General features: G+C 39.8%; 1 protein-coding gene across 16 annotated transcripts in view; it reads left to right on the top strand.

The window, feature by feature from the left end:
- Positions 1–16,186, top strand: part of CEP95 (centrosomal protein 95) — a 43,462-nt gene that overhangs the window by 17,668 nt on the left and 9,608 nt on the right. For 7 of the 16 annotated variants that reach the window (XM_086356894.1, XM_086356898.1, XM_086356892.1 and 4 more), the window contains exons 7-17: positions 5,030–5,161; positions 5,899–6,089; positions 7,611–7,723; positions 7,907–8,036; positions 8,643–8,793; positions 11,369–11,508; positions 12,270–12,359; positions 13,172–13,301; positions 14,048–14,217; positions 14,331–14,405; positions 15,979–16,131. In XM_086356894.1, coding sequence (XP_086213020.1) covers positions 5,030–5,161; positions 5,899–6,089; positions 7,611–7,723; positions 7,907–8,036; positions 8,643–8,793; positions 11,369–11,508; positions 12,270–12,359; positions 13,172–13,301; positions 14,048–14,217; positions 14,331–14,405; positions 15,979–16,131 — 1,475 coding nt within the window. Of the gene's footprint in view, positions 1–5,029; positions 5,162–5,898; positions 6,090–7,610; positions 7,724–7,906; positions 8,037–8,642; positions 8,794–10,023; positions 10,583–11,368; positions 11,509–12,269; positions 12,364–13,171; positions 13,302–14,047; positions 14,218–14,330; positions 14,406–15,343; positions 15,459–15,978; positions 16,132–16,186 lie in introns of those variants that run through there. The other 9 variants (XM_086356903.1, XM_086356893.1, XM_086356902.1 and 6 more) reach the window with 6 other exon arrangements.

Genomic DNA, 16,186 nt, shown 5'->3' with positions numbered 1-16,186 from the left:
TCTGTGGTCTTTTTGATAAGCCATTCTGACCAGGTGATAATCTCATTGTGGTTTTAATTTGCATTTCTCTGATTAGCAGTATTGAGAGTCTCTTCATTTACCTGTGGCTGTCTGTATGTCTTTGGGAAAATGTCTGTTCAGGTTTTCTGCCCATTTTAAAATTGGGGTTTGTGTTTTTGATGTTGAGCTGTAGAGCTGTTTTTATACTTTGGATATTAACCCCTTGTCAGTCATGTCATTAGCAGATGTTTTCTAATTTTAAAGGTTGTCTTTTTGTGATGGTTTTCTTTGCTGCGCAGAGCTTTTAAGTCTAACTAGGTCTCATTTGTTTCACTTTCAATTGTTTATTTTTGGTTTTATTTCCTTTGCTTTAGGAGATAGATCCAAAAAGGTATTGGTATGATTGTTTCAAAAAGTGTTCTGCCTATATTTCCTTCTAGGAGTTTTATGGTTTTGGTCTTATATTTAGACCTATAATCCATTTTGAGTATATTTTTTGTATATGGTGTGGGAAAATGTTCTAGTTTCACTCATTAATATGTAGTTGTCCAGTTTTCCCAGCACTACTTATTGAAGAGACAGTCTTTATTGTATTTTTTGTCTTGTCATAGATTAATTGCAATCTGTATATATACATGATTGTTTTAAGTTGCTGATCTCTCACTTTCAAGCCCTTTTTAACAGCCCTGCATTTGTACTTTCCTTCCCTCACAATTACTGTTTTTGATTTTATATTTTATATCTAATTATTTTGTGGATCCCTTAACTGGGCTTCCCTGCTGGCTAAGTGGTAAAGAATCCGCCTGCCAGTGCAGGAGATACAGGTTCAACCCCTGGGTTAGGAAGACTCCCTGGAGAAGGAAATAGCAACCCAGTCCAATATTCTTACCTGGGAAATTCCATGGACAGAGGAGCCTGGCAGGCTACAGTCCATGGGGTCACAAAAGAGTCGGACATGACTTGGCAGCTAAACAACAGTTCCTTATTGTGGATATTCATGATTTTGCTACTTTTGTCTTCTAACCTTATTAGCTTTGTGTGTGGGTGATTTCCTACCTTTTCTGTATGGTTGCCTGTACCAGTGAACATTTTCATTTCATAATTTTCATGTTTCTACTTATAGCCTTTTTTTTTCATTCAGAAGGTCCTTTAACATTTGTTGTAAAACTGGTTTGGTGATGTTGAACTCTTAGTTTTTGCTTGTCTGTAAGGCTTTTGATCTCGCTATCAAATCTGAATGAGAGTCTTTCTGGGTAGAGTATTCCTGGTTGTAGGTTTTTCCCTTTCATCACTTTAAATATAGCCTGTCACTCCCCTCTGGCCTGCAGAGTTTCTCCTGAGAAGTCAGCACATAGCCTTGAGGGAATCCTCTTGTTTCTTCTCCCTCATTGCTTTTAGTAACAAGAGCAGTTTTTAATTTTTACCCTTAGAACTAGAGTTGTCTTGTAATGTGGGACTTCCTGCACTTCCTGGACTTGGATATCTGTTCCTTTCCCAGGTGAGGGAAGTTTTCAGTTATTATGTCCTAAAATATGTTACCAGCTCCTTTTTCTCTCTCTTCTCCTGGAACCTGTACAATGGGACTGTTAGTGCACATGATACTGTGCTAGAAATCTATTAAAATGTTGTCATTTCTTATCATTTTCAAAAATTCATTCAGTGTCACTGATTTCCACTGCTCTCTTCTAGCTGGCTGATCCATTCCTCTATATCATTTAGTCTATTTTTAATTCCTTTTAGTGTATTTTTCATTTCAGTTATTGTATTCTTCATTTCTGTTTTGCTCTTTAGTTTCTCTTTGTTAAAAACTTTGGCTTCTCATTCTGTGCAGCCGTTGTTCGCTCGAGTTCTTTGATCATCTTATACGATCACTACCCTGAACTCCTTCTCTGGTAGACGTCTGTCTCCGCTTCACTTGGTCCTTCTGAAGTCTCACCTTGTTGCTTTGTCTGGAACGTGTTCTTCTGTCACCGCATTTTGCCTAAGTTGCTATTTTTATTTTTGTGTATCTGGTATGTTGATTATGTTTCCCTACTAGAGAAGTGGCTTTTTGTTGGAAATGCCTTATGCATCCCAGCAACATGTCCCCCTCTCGTCACCTGAGCTGTATGCTCTAGCAGTTGTCCCTATGAGGACTGCGTGGGGCCTTCGGTTGTGGTGGGCTATTCAGTACGCTTGATTAGCCCTTGGTCCAGTTGGTTGCCAGGCCTTGCCTTGTGCAGCTGCTGGTTGGCTGGTCAGAAGGTGGCTAACTGTGTAACCTCAGAGACCCCCAGGGCTAGTGCTGGCTCAGTGGTGGATGGAGTCACTCTTGAAGGCTGCAGAGCTGTTTCCTGCTGGTTGGTGGGTAAAGCCATATCCTGGCTTAGTGCTGCCTTATACATGGGCAGAGCAGGTCTTGGAGTCTGGTTGCAGAGCCCAGAGCTGGTGTCTGATTGCTGGGTGTGGACAGTTCCTGACACAGTTGGGTACAGGGTCTGGGGTGTCCTGAAGCTTGTGTTGGCCTGCTAGTGGCCAGGGCTGGGGCCCAGCTGTCCCAGTGAGGGGTCTGGCCTGCTGATCCACTTATTGCAGGACTAGTTTTCTTGCATCTGATGTCTGTCCCCTGGTGGGAGAAACTGGTCCAGAGGCTAGAGCAGGCTCCCTCGAGGCCAGGGCCAGGGCCAGCGGATCTAGATCTTGGAACTGCTGCATGCTCACTGGTGGGTGAAGTTCAGGGGGTCTTAAGGCAGCCTGTCGGCTGATGGATGGGGCTGTGTCCCTGCTAAGTTGCTTGGCCTGAGGTGTCCCATCACTGGTACCTGCAGGCTTTGGGTAGGGCCAGGTCTTGGTGCTAATAAGCTAGAGGTAGGATTCCACAGTGCCGCTTGCCAGCACCAGGGTCCATCCATGTGGCAGATGGAGTTCCTCACAATGGCTGCCACCAGTGTCTGTGTGCCCAGGGTGAGCTGCCGCTGCCACCTGTCTCACCAGGAGACTCTGAGTTCAGGAAGTGGGCCTGGCCTAGGCTCCTCTCAAATTACTGCTTCTGTCCCCAGTCCCAGAATAGAGATTTTGTGTGTGCCCTTTAAGAATGAAATTTCTTTCCTGCAGCCCTTTGGGACTCCTAAAAGTAATCACCACTGCCTTCAAAGCCAGATGTTCTGAGGGCTCATCTTCCCAGAGCAGGACCCTCAGGCCAGGGAGCTTACTCCTTTGGGAGAACCTCTGCAATGTAATATTCTCCAGTTTGTGGTCCCATACGCCTTGGGGTATGGGACTTGACTATTTTGCAAGTCTGCCCCTCCTACCATCTCGCTGTGGTTCCTTATTGATGTCTTTAGTTATAGAAGATCTTTTTTGGTAGGTTCCTATCTTTTTCATCAACTGTTGTTCAGCAGATGGTTGTGGTTTTGGTGTGCCCATGAAAAGAAGTGAGTTCAGATTCTTTGTACTCTGGCATCTTGGCCATCCTCCCTTCCTTATATCTTTTCCATGAGTAAGGAGAAATCCCTTCCTAAGCACCTTGTAATAAGATACACAGCAGGATCTCATCGTGATGCAAACCTGGCCGAGGCATGTTGCTCTGTGACTTGAGTTGGGGAGGCGATAGTGAGGCCTCGTAAGAGCTGGGTTTGCTTTACATTTGGCGTGAACAGGACTCATGGAGGAGGAGGCTTCTGGCGTCCAGGGCACTGCCCACTCAACACAGTGTTAATTGTAGTCACCATACTTGTACACTGGGGCTTCCCTAGTGGCTCAGACAGTAAAGAATCTGCCTGCAGTGCCAGACACCCACATTCGATCCCTGGATTGGGAAGATCCCCTGGAGAAGGGAGTGGCAACCCACTCCAGTATTGTTTCCTGGAGAATTCCATGGACAGTGGAGCCTGGTGGGCTACAGTCTGTAGAGTAGCAAAGAGTCGGAGACAACTAAGCAACTAAAACTTTTACTAACTGTACGTTAAATCCCCATGACTTATTTATTGTATAACGGGAAGTTTGTACTTCTATCTTCACTCATTTGTTCTACTGAGGACCTTTTTGGTTTTTGTAAATGAGATATTATGTATGTATTATATAAATACTTACATAATTTTTTTTTTGTGCCGTGCAGCTTGCGGGATCTCAGTTCCCTGACCAGGGGTTGAACCCAGGCCACAGCAGTAAAAGTCCAGAATCTTAACTGTTAGGCCGCCAGGGAAATCCCTAACTGAAATATTATTAATGTTTACAGTAGAGAAGTTCACAATCTCTGCAGTGATAAAACAGTAGGTTCTAAAACAATCTGAAGATTGAGAGATAATTAAATGTGTAACTTTTAGTCTGACAAAAGTTCTAGATGATAACTAACCATGAGTCTTTCAGAGAAACCCCATCAAAAAAAGGGGGAATCCATTTTGTTTATGGGGAGTTTGTGTATTGTAGATTTCCAAGGCAGCAAAGTGGTATTTCCTCAATTTCAGAACTATTTTAATACCGCTTTCTATGTAATATATTATAGAGCTGATTCAAAATATTAACCATTCAAGAATTAGACAAAACTTGGGATTTCCCTGGTGGTCCAACGACTAAGATTCTGCACTTCCAATGGAGGGAGCCAGGATTCATTCCCTGGTCAGGGAACTGGATCCCACTTGCCCCGACTAAGACCTGGGGCATCCAGATAAATAAAAATAAATGTTTTTTTAAAAAGGAAAAAAATCAGAACATTTGTTTGATCTCTAAATCTTTGATTATGGTTCCAACCAAGACTTCTAGCTCGGAGATGCACCTGTGCGACAGTTGGCACTTCTGCAACCCTGGCCCCTGCTTTTCTAAAGCAGAGGAACGAAGCGCTGTGTAAAACTGCTTTTAAGTTACATAAATGACTCTGGGCTACAGAACTACATGTTGCTATTAGTTACAAAAAAGTAATTGGTATTTCAAGAAATCAGACCAACATAGTTCTGTGATTTATGTCATTTCTGAGATTTTTATCCTCAAGATACTAAACTTTTAGCTTTTAGTCTAACAGCAATAAAAAAATTGTACCTTTAATATTTTCTAGGTGCCCAAGGTCCTAATGAAATGCAGTCTAAAAAACCCTCAACCCTTCCATGCTCTAGCTCACAAGAAGAGGAAGTGCTGAACCCTCCCTCTAGTTTTTTGTCCAAGAGCAGGACATCCTTTGTTGAAGACAGTGAGTAGTAACGCACAGAGTTCTTGAGACTGTGGCTGGGAGCTGGAGGTGGTCGATCGTGAGCAGTGCTGTTAGCCTTTTTACTTTTGTTGCTCTATGGTTAATGTGATTCTTTTTGGTTTTACATGACCTCATTTGTAAATGTTTACTATTATGAACTTGGATGTCTTCTTTTTTTTTTTATTTTATTTTTAAACTTTACAATATTGTCGTCTTAAGATGGTCTTTGGTCATATGTTTTGCATCCACTTTTATTATCTAAATCCTCTCAAAGGCTTTAGGATAGTAAGAGTCTCTGATATATTAGTTTATCAGTTGGTGGCCTTCAAATTATATTAACTTGAAAAATATTCTCATTTCATATTATCTCTAGGATTTTCATATGGTTAGTATTATATATAGTCATAGTTAACGGCTATTTTTATAACGTATAGATGAACCATAATTTATACAGCTATTCAAGCCATTTAGGTTTTTAGTAATTTTTCATTATTTTAAAATAACTTTTTAGGAAACTATTATAATAATATTAAAATTATATTCTTCCTGATTTAATTAGGTCCCTACTTGTTCATTTAGAATGAGTCCCTATTTCCATTGTCTTTTTGGTGTACTTTTCTTAAAATCAGGTTTAAAATATATTTCTAAGTAGTGTGTGTGCACTTGTTTGTATAGGGTATATGTATATGTGAAATGATTTATGTCTCAATGTCCACTTTACTTTGTCCAACTAACAGAAATTTCTTCTGTGGATATGATTCCAAGTGCTAGGAAGTTAGGGGAGCCTATCCGGTCAGCTATTCCTTTACATCCCCCTTACCACCCTTCAGAGCCTCGAGCTCCCTGCCCCATAGGAAAAGAATACTTGCGTTCAAGTCACTGCTCCCCTACCATGAATTCTACCGGAGAAGGCACGGCATTTTCTACGGTAAGTGGAAAAGCTTGCTTTCAGCTGGACCAAAGCCTATAGATTTATTTAAAAGTTCTCTGCTAGACTAGTAGTCAAGAATACTGCACTAACCAGAGAGCACTGTAGTTCTTAAAATTCACCTCTGCATACACCTGCATATTCTCAGCCTGGGAAGATAGGGACAGGGTGACTGTAAAGGGGAAGTAGGATGAGCCGACACTTACTGAGTGCTCATTTGTGTTAGGCCCAGTTCTGCATACTTTACAAATACTGGATAAATTACTTCTTACAACATAGCTCTGAAGTAGATACTATTTTTATTTCTTATGGGGAAACTGAAATACAGGGTTTAAGAATCTTGTCTGAGGTCACACAGCAGTTGTAGAATTAGGATTAGAATTCAGGCATTCTAGCTTCAGAACCCATATTGTATATATCTAATTTAATAATTGAAATTATTTAACAAAGTATAAAAAATAATCTTTCAGCCATATTCCTATTAATCCAGCATGAACTACTATTAACATTCTGGCCTATTTGTTTCTACTCTTTTCTTTGAAAATAAAAGCCTTTTTTATACAGTCATCATGTTCCTATTTTCCCAGCAACAAGAGCACTCAGGTATGTGCCAAGAGTAGGTATATTTAAAAAATAATACACTGTCATTAAAAATTGAAACAGTACCAGAAAAGTAAGTTAGCATTAGGTGACTGTCATTCTAAACATTCTGAGCATCAGTTTAGGTTGGAGGGTGAACGGATAAAGAGAGAAAGGGATCATAGGTTAGTGGTTACTTTGAGGGGCTTGCAGGGGTGATGGAAGGGCTTCTGAGTTGTTGGTAATACTCTTTTTCTTTACTGAGTGGCAGTTAAATGGAAATAATCATTTTGAACCAGTTCTTGAGAAGGACACTAACTTCAGTTTTAAGAAGGTTTCTTTTAAATATGATTGTAATATAGTTTTTACTTAAAGGCATTAAATTTAATTTTACTTTAATAGAAGAAAAAGATACTGAAGTGAAATTAAAGAGATAGTTAAACATCAAATGTTTCTTAACCACAAGAAATATTTTCCATAAGATTCCCTCCAAAGTTAAGATATACATTGTTTAAAATGTTACATTTATATTCATATTTTAGAGGTTTTGCCTATTTGTTTTGAAGTTTCTGTTGACTCCTTCATATGAAAGAAAATGATTTTAATACTTTCCACTTGTGATTTGATCATTTTTTCACTGTCCAGGTGTAGCCATAACCTCTCTAAATTTTCATATTTGAGACCACTTCACTTGCCTTTATATTTGAATGACATCCTGAGCCATGCTTTTTCTTTGAGGACAAGTTTACAGACATTGCTCCATTCCTTTGGCATTGGTGATCAGTAGAGTGTTTTGACAAATGGGTTTTTTAAAAAGGCAAAACATGGAGAATAAAGGGACCTAGCTTTCTATCACAGGTCCTCCCTTCCCATCACACACAATGTTGTTTTTTATGTCTTCCCTGTATCTTTTTCAAATAAATTCTCCTTTGTTTTTAATAGGAACCAGACAATAGAGTTTCCTTAAGTTCCAAGTTGTCTCAAGATAGCAAACAGGAAATGTATCCAGCTCGGGACCAAGGCCCTAGGACAAGGAAACTTCCCAGAGAAAAAAGGTAACAGCACTGCAGGCTTCAGTGTTTACAGGATGTTACAGGGATTTGCAGAGTTAAGGGTATACTCTCCAGATGGAGCTGTGAAGGCCAGGATGAAATATTTGGCAAAGCATGAATTACAGTTGTTCTGAACTAAGTAATGTACACTTGTCTATTTAAATGTCATATCACTTTTTATTACAGATATGAAAACAGAGCTGCAGTCTCATCCTGGGATTCAACTTTCTCCCAGAGGGCAGGAAAAAGGTTAACAGAACAAGAATTACATGCAGTATCAGAGAAACTATCTCAGCGCCTCTCTGAACTAGATTCGGCAAGTCTTATTTTTTTGTCTTATCTGTATTGAGATTGCCATAGTTGGTGAGCATTTAAGTGATTTTCCAATTAAGGTGAGAGCTAAGCTTAATGAACTAGAAAGTTAATTTTATCTTAGTTACTGTGAAAATCTGTAAATCAAGCAGATGGGACATAGGCTGAGAAATTATCTCCTAGCCTTTTATGATATAACCAGATTTGGTACATATTCATGCAGATTTTATCGAATTCTGATTAAATAACAGATGATTACATTAAACCATGTATATTTAGATGCATATGTATTGTTTCTCTTTGTCACTAAAGACATTCTGATATAAAATTGGATGAGCTCTGATTTTCAAAAATAAAATACTGTAGTTTGGAGATATCATTGAATAAATATATTAAGTCCCTATGTAACTTACTCTTAAGGTTATTGGAACTGATAGTCTGTGGCACTGATACATATCCTTTAGAAACTCTGCATAAGCGTCTGAAAACTTGTGCCTGAACCTGTGCCTAATTATCAGAGAAAGCTTTTAAAAGGTTTTATCTGTCTAATCCTTCCAACTTGCATTCTGCTGAAATCAGTAACAGATGTTAAAAAGAATTTTCTTGATAGATGTTAAAAAGTGCCCTGGGTGATCGAATGAAAGAAAAGACTGGCTCCGAAGAGAATATTGGAAATGAAGAGGTGGGAAGTGGAAATGATGAGACACTGTCTCAGCACAGTGATGGCATTGTGGAGTACGGACCGAAGAAGCCAAGGCCAGGTAAAGCCTGTATGCATTTCATCAAGATCCGTTTGAATTTTATCTTGTTCTTTTGTTTGGAACATATTCTACTATTTCTTCATTTTCCTTTGTGTTGGTTTCTGAGCAGTATGTAAAACAGCCACTCTCTCAGTCCTGAAGGAGTAGTCTTGCACAGGAGGACTCTTAGCATTCAGCCCATCCCTAGCTCCTGGTTGGTTCTCAAATCTTTGTGGTTGTCCAAGCCACTCTCTTTTCTTAATGGCTCCTGGTAGTTGAGGGTGTGCCCTAACCCTTTTTGATGTGGGTTTTTTGTCATTTGGGTCACTCAGCTAGTGTCTGGATTCTTTTCAGAGGAAATTATTCCATATGTAATATATGTTAGTGTCTCTGGAGGAGATGAATTCAGGAGCCTGTATATTACCATCTTGAACTGGAACCCTCTCACCCCTGTCTTTTTACTTAAAAAAATTTTTTTTTAATGTTTTAATTGAAGGATAATTGCTTTATAGTATTATGTTGGTTTCTGCCAAACATCAACATGAATCAGCCATAGATATACATATGTCTCCTCCCTCTTGAACTTCCCTCCCACCTCCCTCCCTATCCTACCCTTCTAGGTTGTTATAGAGCCCCAGTTTAAGTTCCCTGAGTCATATAGCAAATTCCCATTTCACCTGTCTTTTTTGTTTAACAGCATTGTGTTACCTGTCTAAATATGCTATTTTTTTAAATTTACATAGATACTATACATAGTATTCTGCAACTTTTTTTTTCCTGTTAACATTGTTTTAGAAATCTGTTCGTACTTCTGGTTCACTCATTATAACTACTGTGTAACAGAGTTCATGCTTCCCTGGTGACTAAGACGGTAAAGAATCTGCCTGCAATGCAGGAGAGACCTAGGCTTGATCCCTGGGTTGGGAAGATCACCTGGAGAAGGGAATGGCTACCCACTCCAGTATTCCCAGGGCTTCCCTAGTGGCTCAGACAGTAAAGAACTTTGCCTGCAATGTGGGAGGCGTGGGTTCAATCCCTGGGTTGGGAAGAGCCCCTGGAGAAGAGAAGGGCTACCTACTCCAGCATTCTTGCACAGAGAGTTCCACAGACGGAGGATCCTGGCGGGCTGCAGTCTACAGGGTCATGAAGAGTCGGACATGACTGACACTTTTCACTGATTTCATACAGTGTGTCTCATTTATATGAGTGTGTATTTTTATTTATGTATATGTGGATTTTTTTTGCTTCCAGATTTCAAAACTACAAACAGTTCTGCAATGAACAACTTGTAATATGTTCAAAAGCTGCTCTAGGATCCACATCTACTGGAATTGGTAGATCAGGGGTTTACACTTTCTTACCATTGCCAACTTCCCCTCCAGAGTGATCGCACACATTTGTACTTACATGAGCAATGCCTGACAAGTTTCCGGTTTGCCACATCCTTGCAGATGCTTCCTACTGCTTGTTCAAATAATTATCCCATTTTCCAGCAACTAAAATTCTGCATTCATTTTTATCTACTTTGGTCATCCCTTGTTTCTCTAGAAACAGTCCATTTCTCATCCAGAACTTACTTTTCAGATTTGTTTTTTAACTTTAAGAATACTTTTTCCTTGTCTTGATTATTTCCTCTCTTCCCTGAGATTTGGCTTAGGTAATCTCTAGGAACCCTCATCCTGTAATGTGCATGTTATACCATTTTGAAAACACATTGTAAGTTAAAATTTTATGTTTATTGGATCTTCAATTTCTAAAGAATACATTGTGGACATAGTAAAAATGTTATTAAAACACCATTTAAAACAGATTGTGTAAGTTAGTTTTACTTAATTTGAAAGATTTAAATTAAGAGAGTAAAGAGACAAATAAAAGCTCAAGGACACTTTACTTCTCTGGAAAAATTTATTTAGAAAGTTATCAAACCTTTCAAATTTCCTTGATGTCAGAGCTGTATTGAATTACTTGCTTTTCCAAAAAGGCACAGCATCCCCCTCTTCACAACTAGCAGATTCCTAAGTTTATCTATAAACAATGGGACATAAAAAGTTTTGTGGAGGGAAATAATTTGTTAGATCTCACAGGCAGTGTGGAATATGGGGGCTGGATCACTAAGTAGGGAAGAACAGGACTGCTTAAAAAGGCTAAATAACTTCTGTGTGTAAGGTGCTGCTTTATAAGGGTAAGGTGTGTGTGTGTACACATACATACACACTTACATCCCCCTCCTCAGGACCTACATAGGTAAAAGGTGAGCGGACACATTGCTCTGGTTTACCTTTTTTTTTCCTCTCTCTACCACCAAGAGTACTAAGTACGGGCCTTTGTGTGCAGCAGGCATCCCACATGTTGCTCCATTTTCAACCCAAAAGTGAATATAGAAACTCAGTACATCTTTGAAACATTTTGAGTACATGTTTATGTGCATTTGTCTGTCTGCTTGGTATGATGAAACATACAAATAGAAGTTACTTAGAGGAGAGTACATTCAGCACATTCACAGTCTCTTTGGATTTGGTAAAAATCAACTATTTGGTGCCAGCTTAACATTTCTGGCTCTCAGAAACTCACGGTACGTGTCTCTTTGGTGTTGCAGGACTTGCCATGCATAGAAAGGCACCCTCCAGATCTCATTCACTCTCTCCATCTCCAGTTAACAAAAACAAACAATTCCAGATGGAGAGAAAAAAGCAGCGAAAACCAAAAGAAACAGATGTCCGCCGATTTCAAGCAAAGGTATATCCCATCTCTTGACTGTTACTAGGCAGCAGGTATTAGCATTATTTACCCTCAGCCAGATGCTACAGTGAACATGCTGTTGATGAAAGGCATAAAATGCATGTAGGATTCTTGAGCTGAGTGGATGACAAAATCATGTGACATGGCTTTTATGGTCCCCCATTATAAAACTTGTGCTCCTGAAACTCTAACAAAACTAACCTTATATAGCCCAGTGCTCCAGTGGATTAAGAAAGTGTATCAGAGTAGACTGATATTTTCAGAGAGAGGTTTAGAAATAAAGAGAACTTGAGGTGGATTAGATGTGACAGACCATTTGAGTTACAGATGGGATGAAAATCCCCAAGACAGGAATGAAAGGAGGTGGCTAGGGGTCAACAGGAGAATGTATGATTACTGAGGAAGACTTTCTGCTGTGGAATAGTGATTTTGAAATGTAGCATAAATTTAGAACACTTAAGTTGCTTGCTGTCCTATGTTTTATAATGGTGAAAACTAACTCAGTATGTAATTCAACATGTAACTTCCATCCAAGGGTGTATCAAAATAATTATAAACTGTGGGAACAAAAAAACAACATTAGGTAAAGTTTTATGTCTCAGTTAGGTGTCTGTTAAATAATATATGTTTATTGATCAGTAGCCTGAAAGGAACTTTAAAAAAAGTGATTCGAATGGCAGTCTTAGGTAGATTTTTTTTCCTTCATTTTCATTTGTATGTTTTTAATAACTATAATATCATACTGTCTTTCCCTGTAGGCAATAACCGAGGCATTTGAAAAGGAACTAAGAAGAAATAAAGTTCAAGAGAATATTGGACCTCTAGGAATAAATGACGAGGAGGAAACAGTGGGTAAAAGTCTCTGCTGTAATAAATGCCATTTGATCAGATCAGTGGAAAGTACAGAGATGATCTTTTTAAAAGGAAAAAAGAATCAACAGAACCTTAATCATTAGCCTCTTAGAAAAAAGCAGAATTTCCTTTCACGGATGTGGATTTTCTTTTATTCATAGGGTAACCAAGCTGCTAAAATGTGGTACCAGAAACACTAGTATTTTTTCCTGCCTGCCTGAAACTTACATCAGTTTTAAGGGCTTCTATTGTTTTATCAGTTCACCAAGGCTTTAAAGACAGTCTGGACTGACAAGTTAAAGAGGGAGAGTAAGAAAAGACAGAAAATCCCAGTTCTAAGCTTGGCTGGAACAAACCCAAAGCATAAGTTTTCATTGCCTTTCAAAAGAATAGTTACAGAAGCTAAATGAAAGCATGGAAGAAAATGCTTATGCTAAAATGTTCACACACCAGGATATAGAATATAGTATGGTTGTAACTAAACATTGTGTTAGAACTTTTGTAATCCACATGGAAAAGCCTGTCAAAGAAGCAAGCACATCAGAACATTGTCAGTTGTTGTATTTAGCGGGTAGGACTATGGCAACTATGAAACTTGAATAAGATTCAGTGCTTTTTCAAACTCCACGGGATGCCAGAAACTAAAGAGGTATTTCACTTAGAGTAGGTAAAGACTAACCAAATTTTAGAAGTCTGAAGTAAGGTAGTTTGGTTGGGAATTATGTTGACTATTTTTGCTGATATGTAATATTTAAGATGATATATGAAAGAGCTATTAGACTTCTCATTCTATTGTTTTCTGTCTAAGGAAAAAATATACAGAGAAGCTGTTCATAAAGGAACTCCAAAACGAAGCCAGCCCTGGAAGATTTACTCTAGAAAAACCACAACTCCAAGTCCAAGAGGTGGCTTGCCAAAGCCAAATAAAGCAGTTCCAAGTAAGAACCACAAAATTGTACTTTATGGAAAACTGGCATCCTTTGAAAGTGCATGCTGCCTGCCAAGGACACAGCACTGAAAACTAACATCTACCAGTGAGCTGGACAAAGTGCCCTCTTCTGCCACTGCCGTATGCTAAAGAGAGATAAAACTCTTCAATGAGCCATTTCTTTAAAACTCTTAAGTATATGCCAATACATTGGCACAAAGGAATGCACTGGCTATGACCTGCTGTTCCAACTTGAGCTCTCTCTGTTCACTAAGTGCTGGCTGCCTTTTCTTTGTTTCTGGGAAGTTGGTAGAACCAAAGGGATGCTCCAAAGCAAGCAGAGAGCCTATCCAGCTCCTGTATATTGACAGTTGGCACCGAGGTGCAGTTTCAAAGACCACTGACCTTCTAACTACATCCTATTAGACACAGACTTTCCCTCCTGGGAGGGTTGGAGAGTCTGTTTGACCACACACAGAGCATCCACCCCAGGCACTGAGTCAGCTGAGCAGTTAGGATGGACTTCACAAGACCAGCATGTCCTCAGTCAGAAATGTTGAGCTTATTTTCATCCTTACTAGTTGGCTTGTCCCAATCAGAAAAGGAATGCAAAAGTAATAACATACTTCTAGACTTGTTCTTTTCAGGCTCAGAGCCATATCACGTAGATAAGCGTTGACTGAAGGTTGAATGAGGTTTCTTCTTAAAAGCTGTCAGCAAGTTTCTCAGATTAAAAAAATTTTTTTTACCTCACAGTGAAAGTGAATGAACACAGTCTCCTGCCCCTGATGCTGGAGCAGTTTCCATTTCTCTATGTTTCTGGCCAAACACTAAGCAAAATGTGGAAACAGCAAATCGCACAGGTTGAACAACTTAAAAAAGATGCATATAGAGAAAATCGATCAAAGAAGAAACTCCAGGATGAAGTAAGATAACTGTCAATTAAGCATAGAAATATAAAGCAAAAAGAGGCAGAGCTTATCCTTGATAATCTAGTGAATAGAATTATTAACTTCCTTCTCTTCCATCCCACTTAAAGATAGAAGAAGCCTTGAGAAGGCATGACCTCCTTACTGCGCTTATCAAGAAAGAATATGAACATAACAAGAGACTGGTATGTCAAGAGCAAACTGGGTATTATATCTTTGAATTTGTAAGTTATATTAATTACTTTTATTTGTACTAGCTGGGCAATATCCCTACTGACTCATACCTCCAGCATTTGCCTGTGGAAGCATTTAGGTCTTTAACCAACATTCATGTGAGGGTAAGGTGCTAGGTGCTTCATAAACACTGTTTTATTTTTTATTTATTTTTTAATTGGAGGGTAATTGCTTGACAGAATTTTGCTGTTTTCTGCCAAATATCAACATGAATTAGCTATAGGTATACGTATGTCCCCTCCGTCTTGAACCTCCCTCCCTATACAGTGTCTCTATAGTAACACAATGGAGATGTTTTCTATGAAATGAAAAACCTGAAGTTTTGAAATGTTAACTTGCCCTCAGTCTCGCCATAATCAGCAAGGGCAAGGTTAGATTTTAATCCAGGTCTGTCTCTACCTATGAGCCCCTTCAGGGTACCAGGTGGTTAACTCGAGTGGTTTTTTTGGTCCTCTCCCTTCTTTCTCAGGTCCCAAATAGAAAGTTGAGGTTATTTATGCCTCCATTATAATTTGGGCTAACAATCGCATACAGTAAAATGTTATCCTCTTAAGTATCATGAAGGGAGAGGACAGAGATCAAAGACAGTAATAAGCCAGAGGAAGAGACTGAGTATAGAGACAAGCTGCTGCTAAGTCACGTAAGTCGTGTCTGACTCTGTGTCTGACCCCATAGACGGCAGCCCACCAGGCTCCCGTCCCTGGGATTCTCCAGGCAAGAACACTGGAGTGGGTTGCCATTTCCTTCTCCAGTGCATGAAAGTGAAAGTGAAGTCGCTCAGTCGTGTCAGACTCTTTGCGACCCCATGGACTGCAGCCTGCCAGGCTCCTCTGTCCACGGGGATTCTCCAGACAAGAATACTGGAGTAGGTTGCCATTTCCTTCTCCAGTAGAGACAAGGAGCGAGAACTGAAACTCTCAACAGTTCCTGAGAAGGAAGGGGAAGCATCAGGAATTGCATGTGGGACTCTGGTGCTGGGGAGAAGAAAACATGTGTCTGGACAGGTAGTTAGAAGGCTTTTCCTTCATGACTTCATTTCATCCTCACTACTTTGCTAAGGTATCACCTGATTTCCTTAATTTTGCATCTTTTGAGAGTGCCAGTTTTCTACTCCTTTTAAGTGGGCATCTGGGTATTACTTAAGTGACCTCCTGGAGGAACAGGGAGATGAGATTCTCTTTTGAGAGGGGCTCAGTGGAGATGGCTCTTCTTTTTCCGCTCTTTTGGCTACACACATGGCATGCGGGATCTTACTTCCCCTTACCAGGGGTGGAGCCCATGCCCCCTGCAGTGGGAGCACAGAATCTTAACCACTGGACTGTAGGGCAGCTCTTCCGACTCCGATGATGAACCTACCGACAAAGACTGGAAGGCTTCTGGGGGCCACACACTCTGCCCAGCCAGCAGACCACGGGCCCTCCATAGCCAGCTTGCTGCCTGAAGACATCGTGATGGGGAGCAGGGCAGATGAGAACATCGGAGTCTGTCTTCCTCTTGTCCTTACCTCTTTTTCCTTTCCCTTAGCAAGACTTCAAGGACCGAATTCATAGGCAGAAATTGACCCAATCAAAGATAAAAGAAAATCGACAGCAGATTGTTCGTGCCCGAAAATATTATGATGATTATAGAGTTCAGTTGCGTTCAAAAATGATGAGAATGAGGAGCCGGGAAGAAATGGTAACTATGGCTTTTCTGTCCAGTCCAATTAAAAAGATAAATTTTGTCTGTTACC

The sequence above is a fragment of the Bos grunniens genome, chromosome 19, assembly GCF_055505025.1.
Source record: "Bos grunniens cultivar Pamir isolate PY7600 chromosome 19, Bosgru_T2T1.0, whole genome shotgun sequence".
In the NCBI taxonomy this organism is placed as follows: domain Eukaryota; kingdom Metazoa; phylum Chordata; class Mammalia; order Artiodactyla; family Bovidae; genus Bos; species Bos grunniens.
The sequence above is the reverse complement of the archived record's forward strand: the minus strand, read 5'-3'. Positions and strand labels throughout refer to the sequence as shown.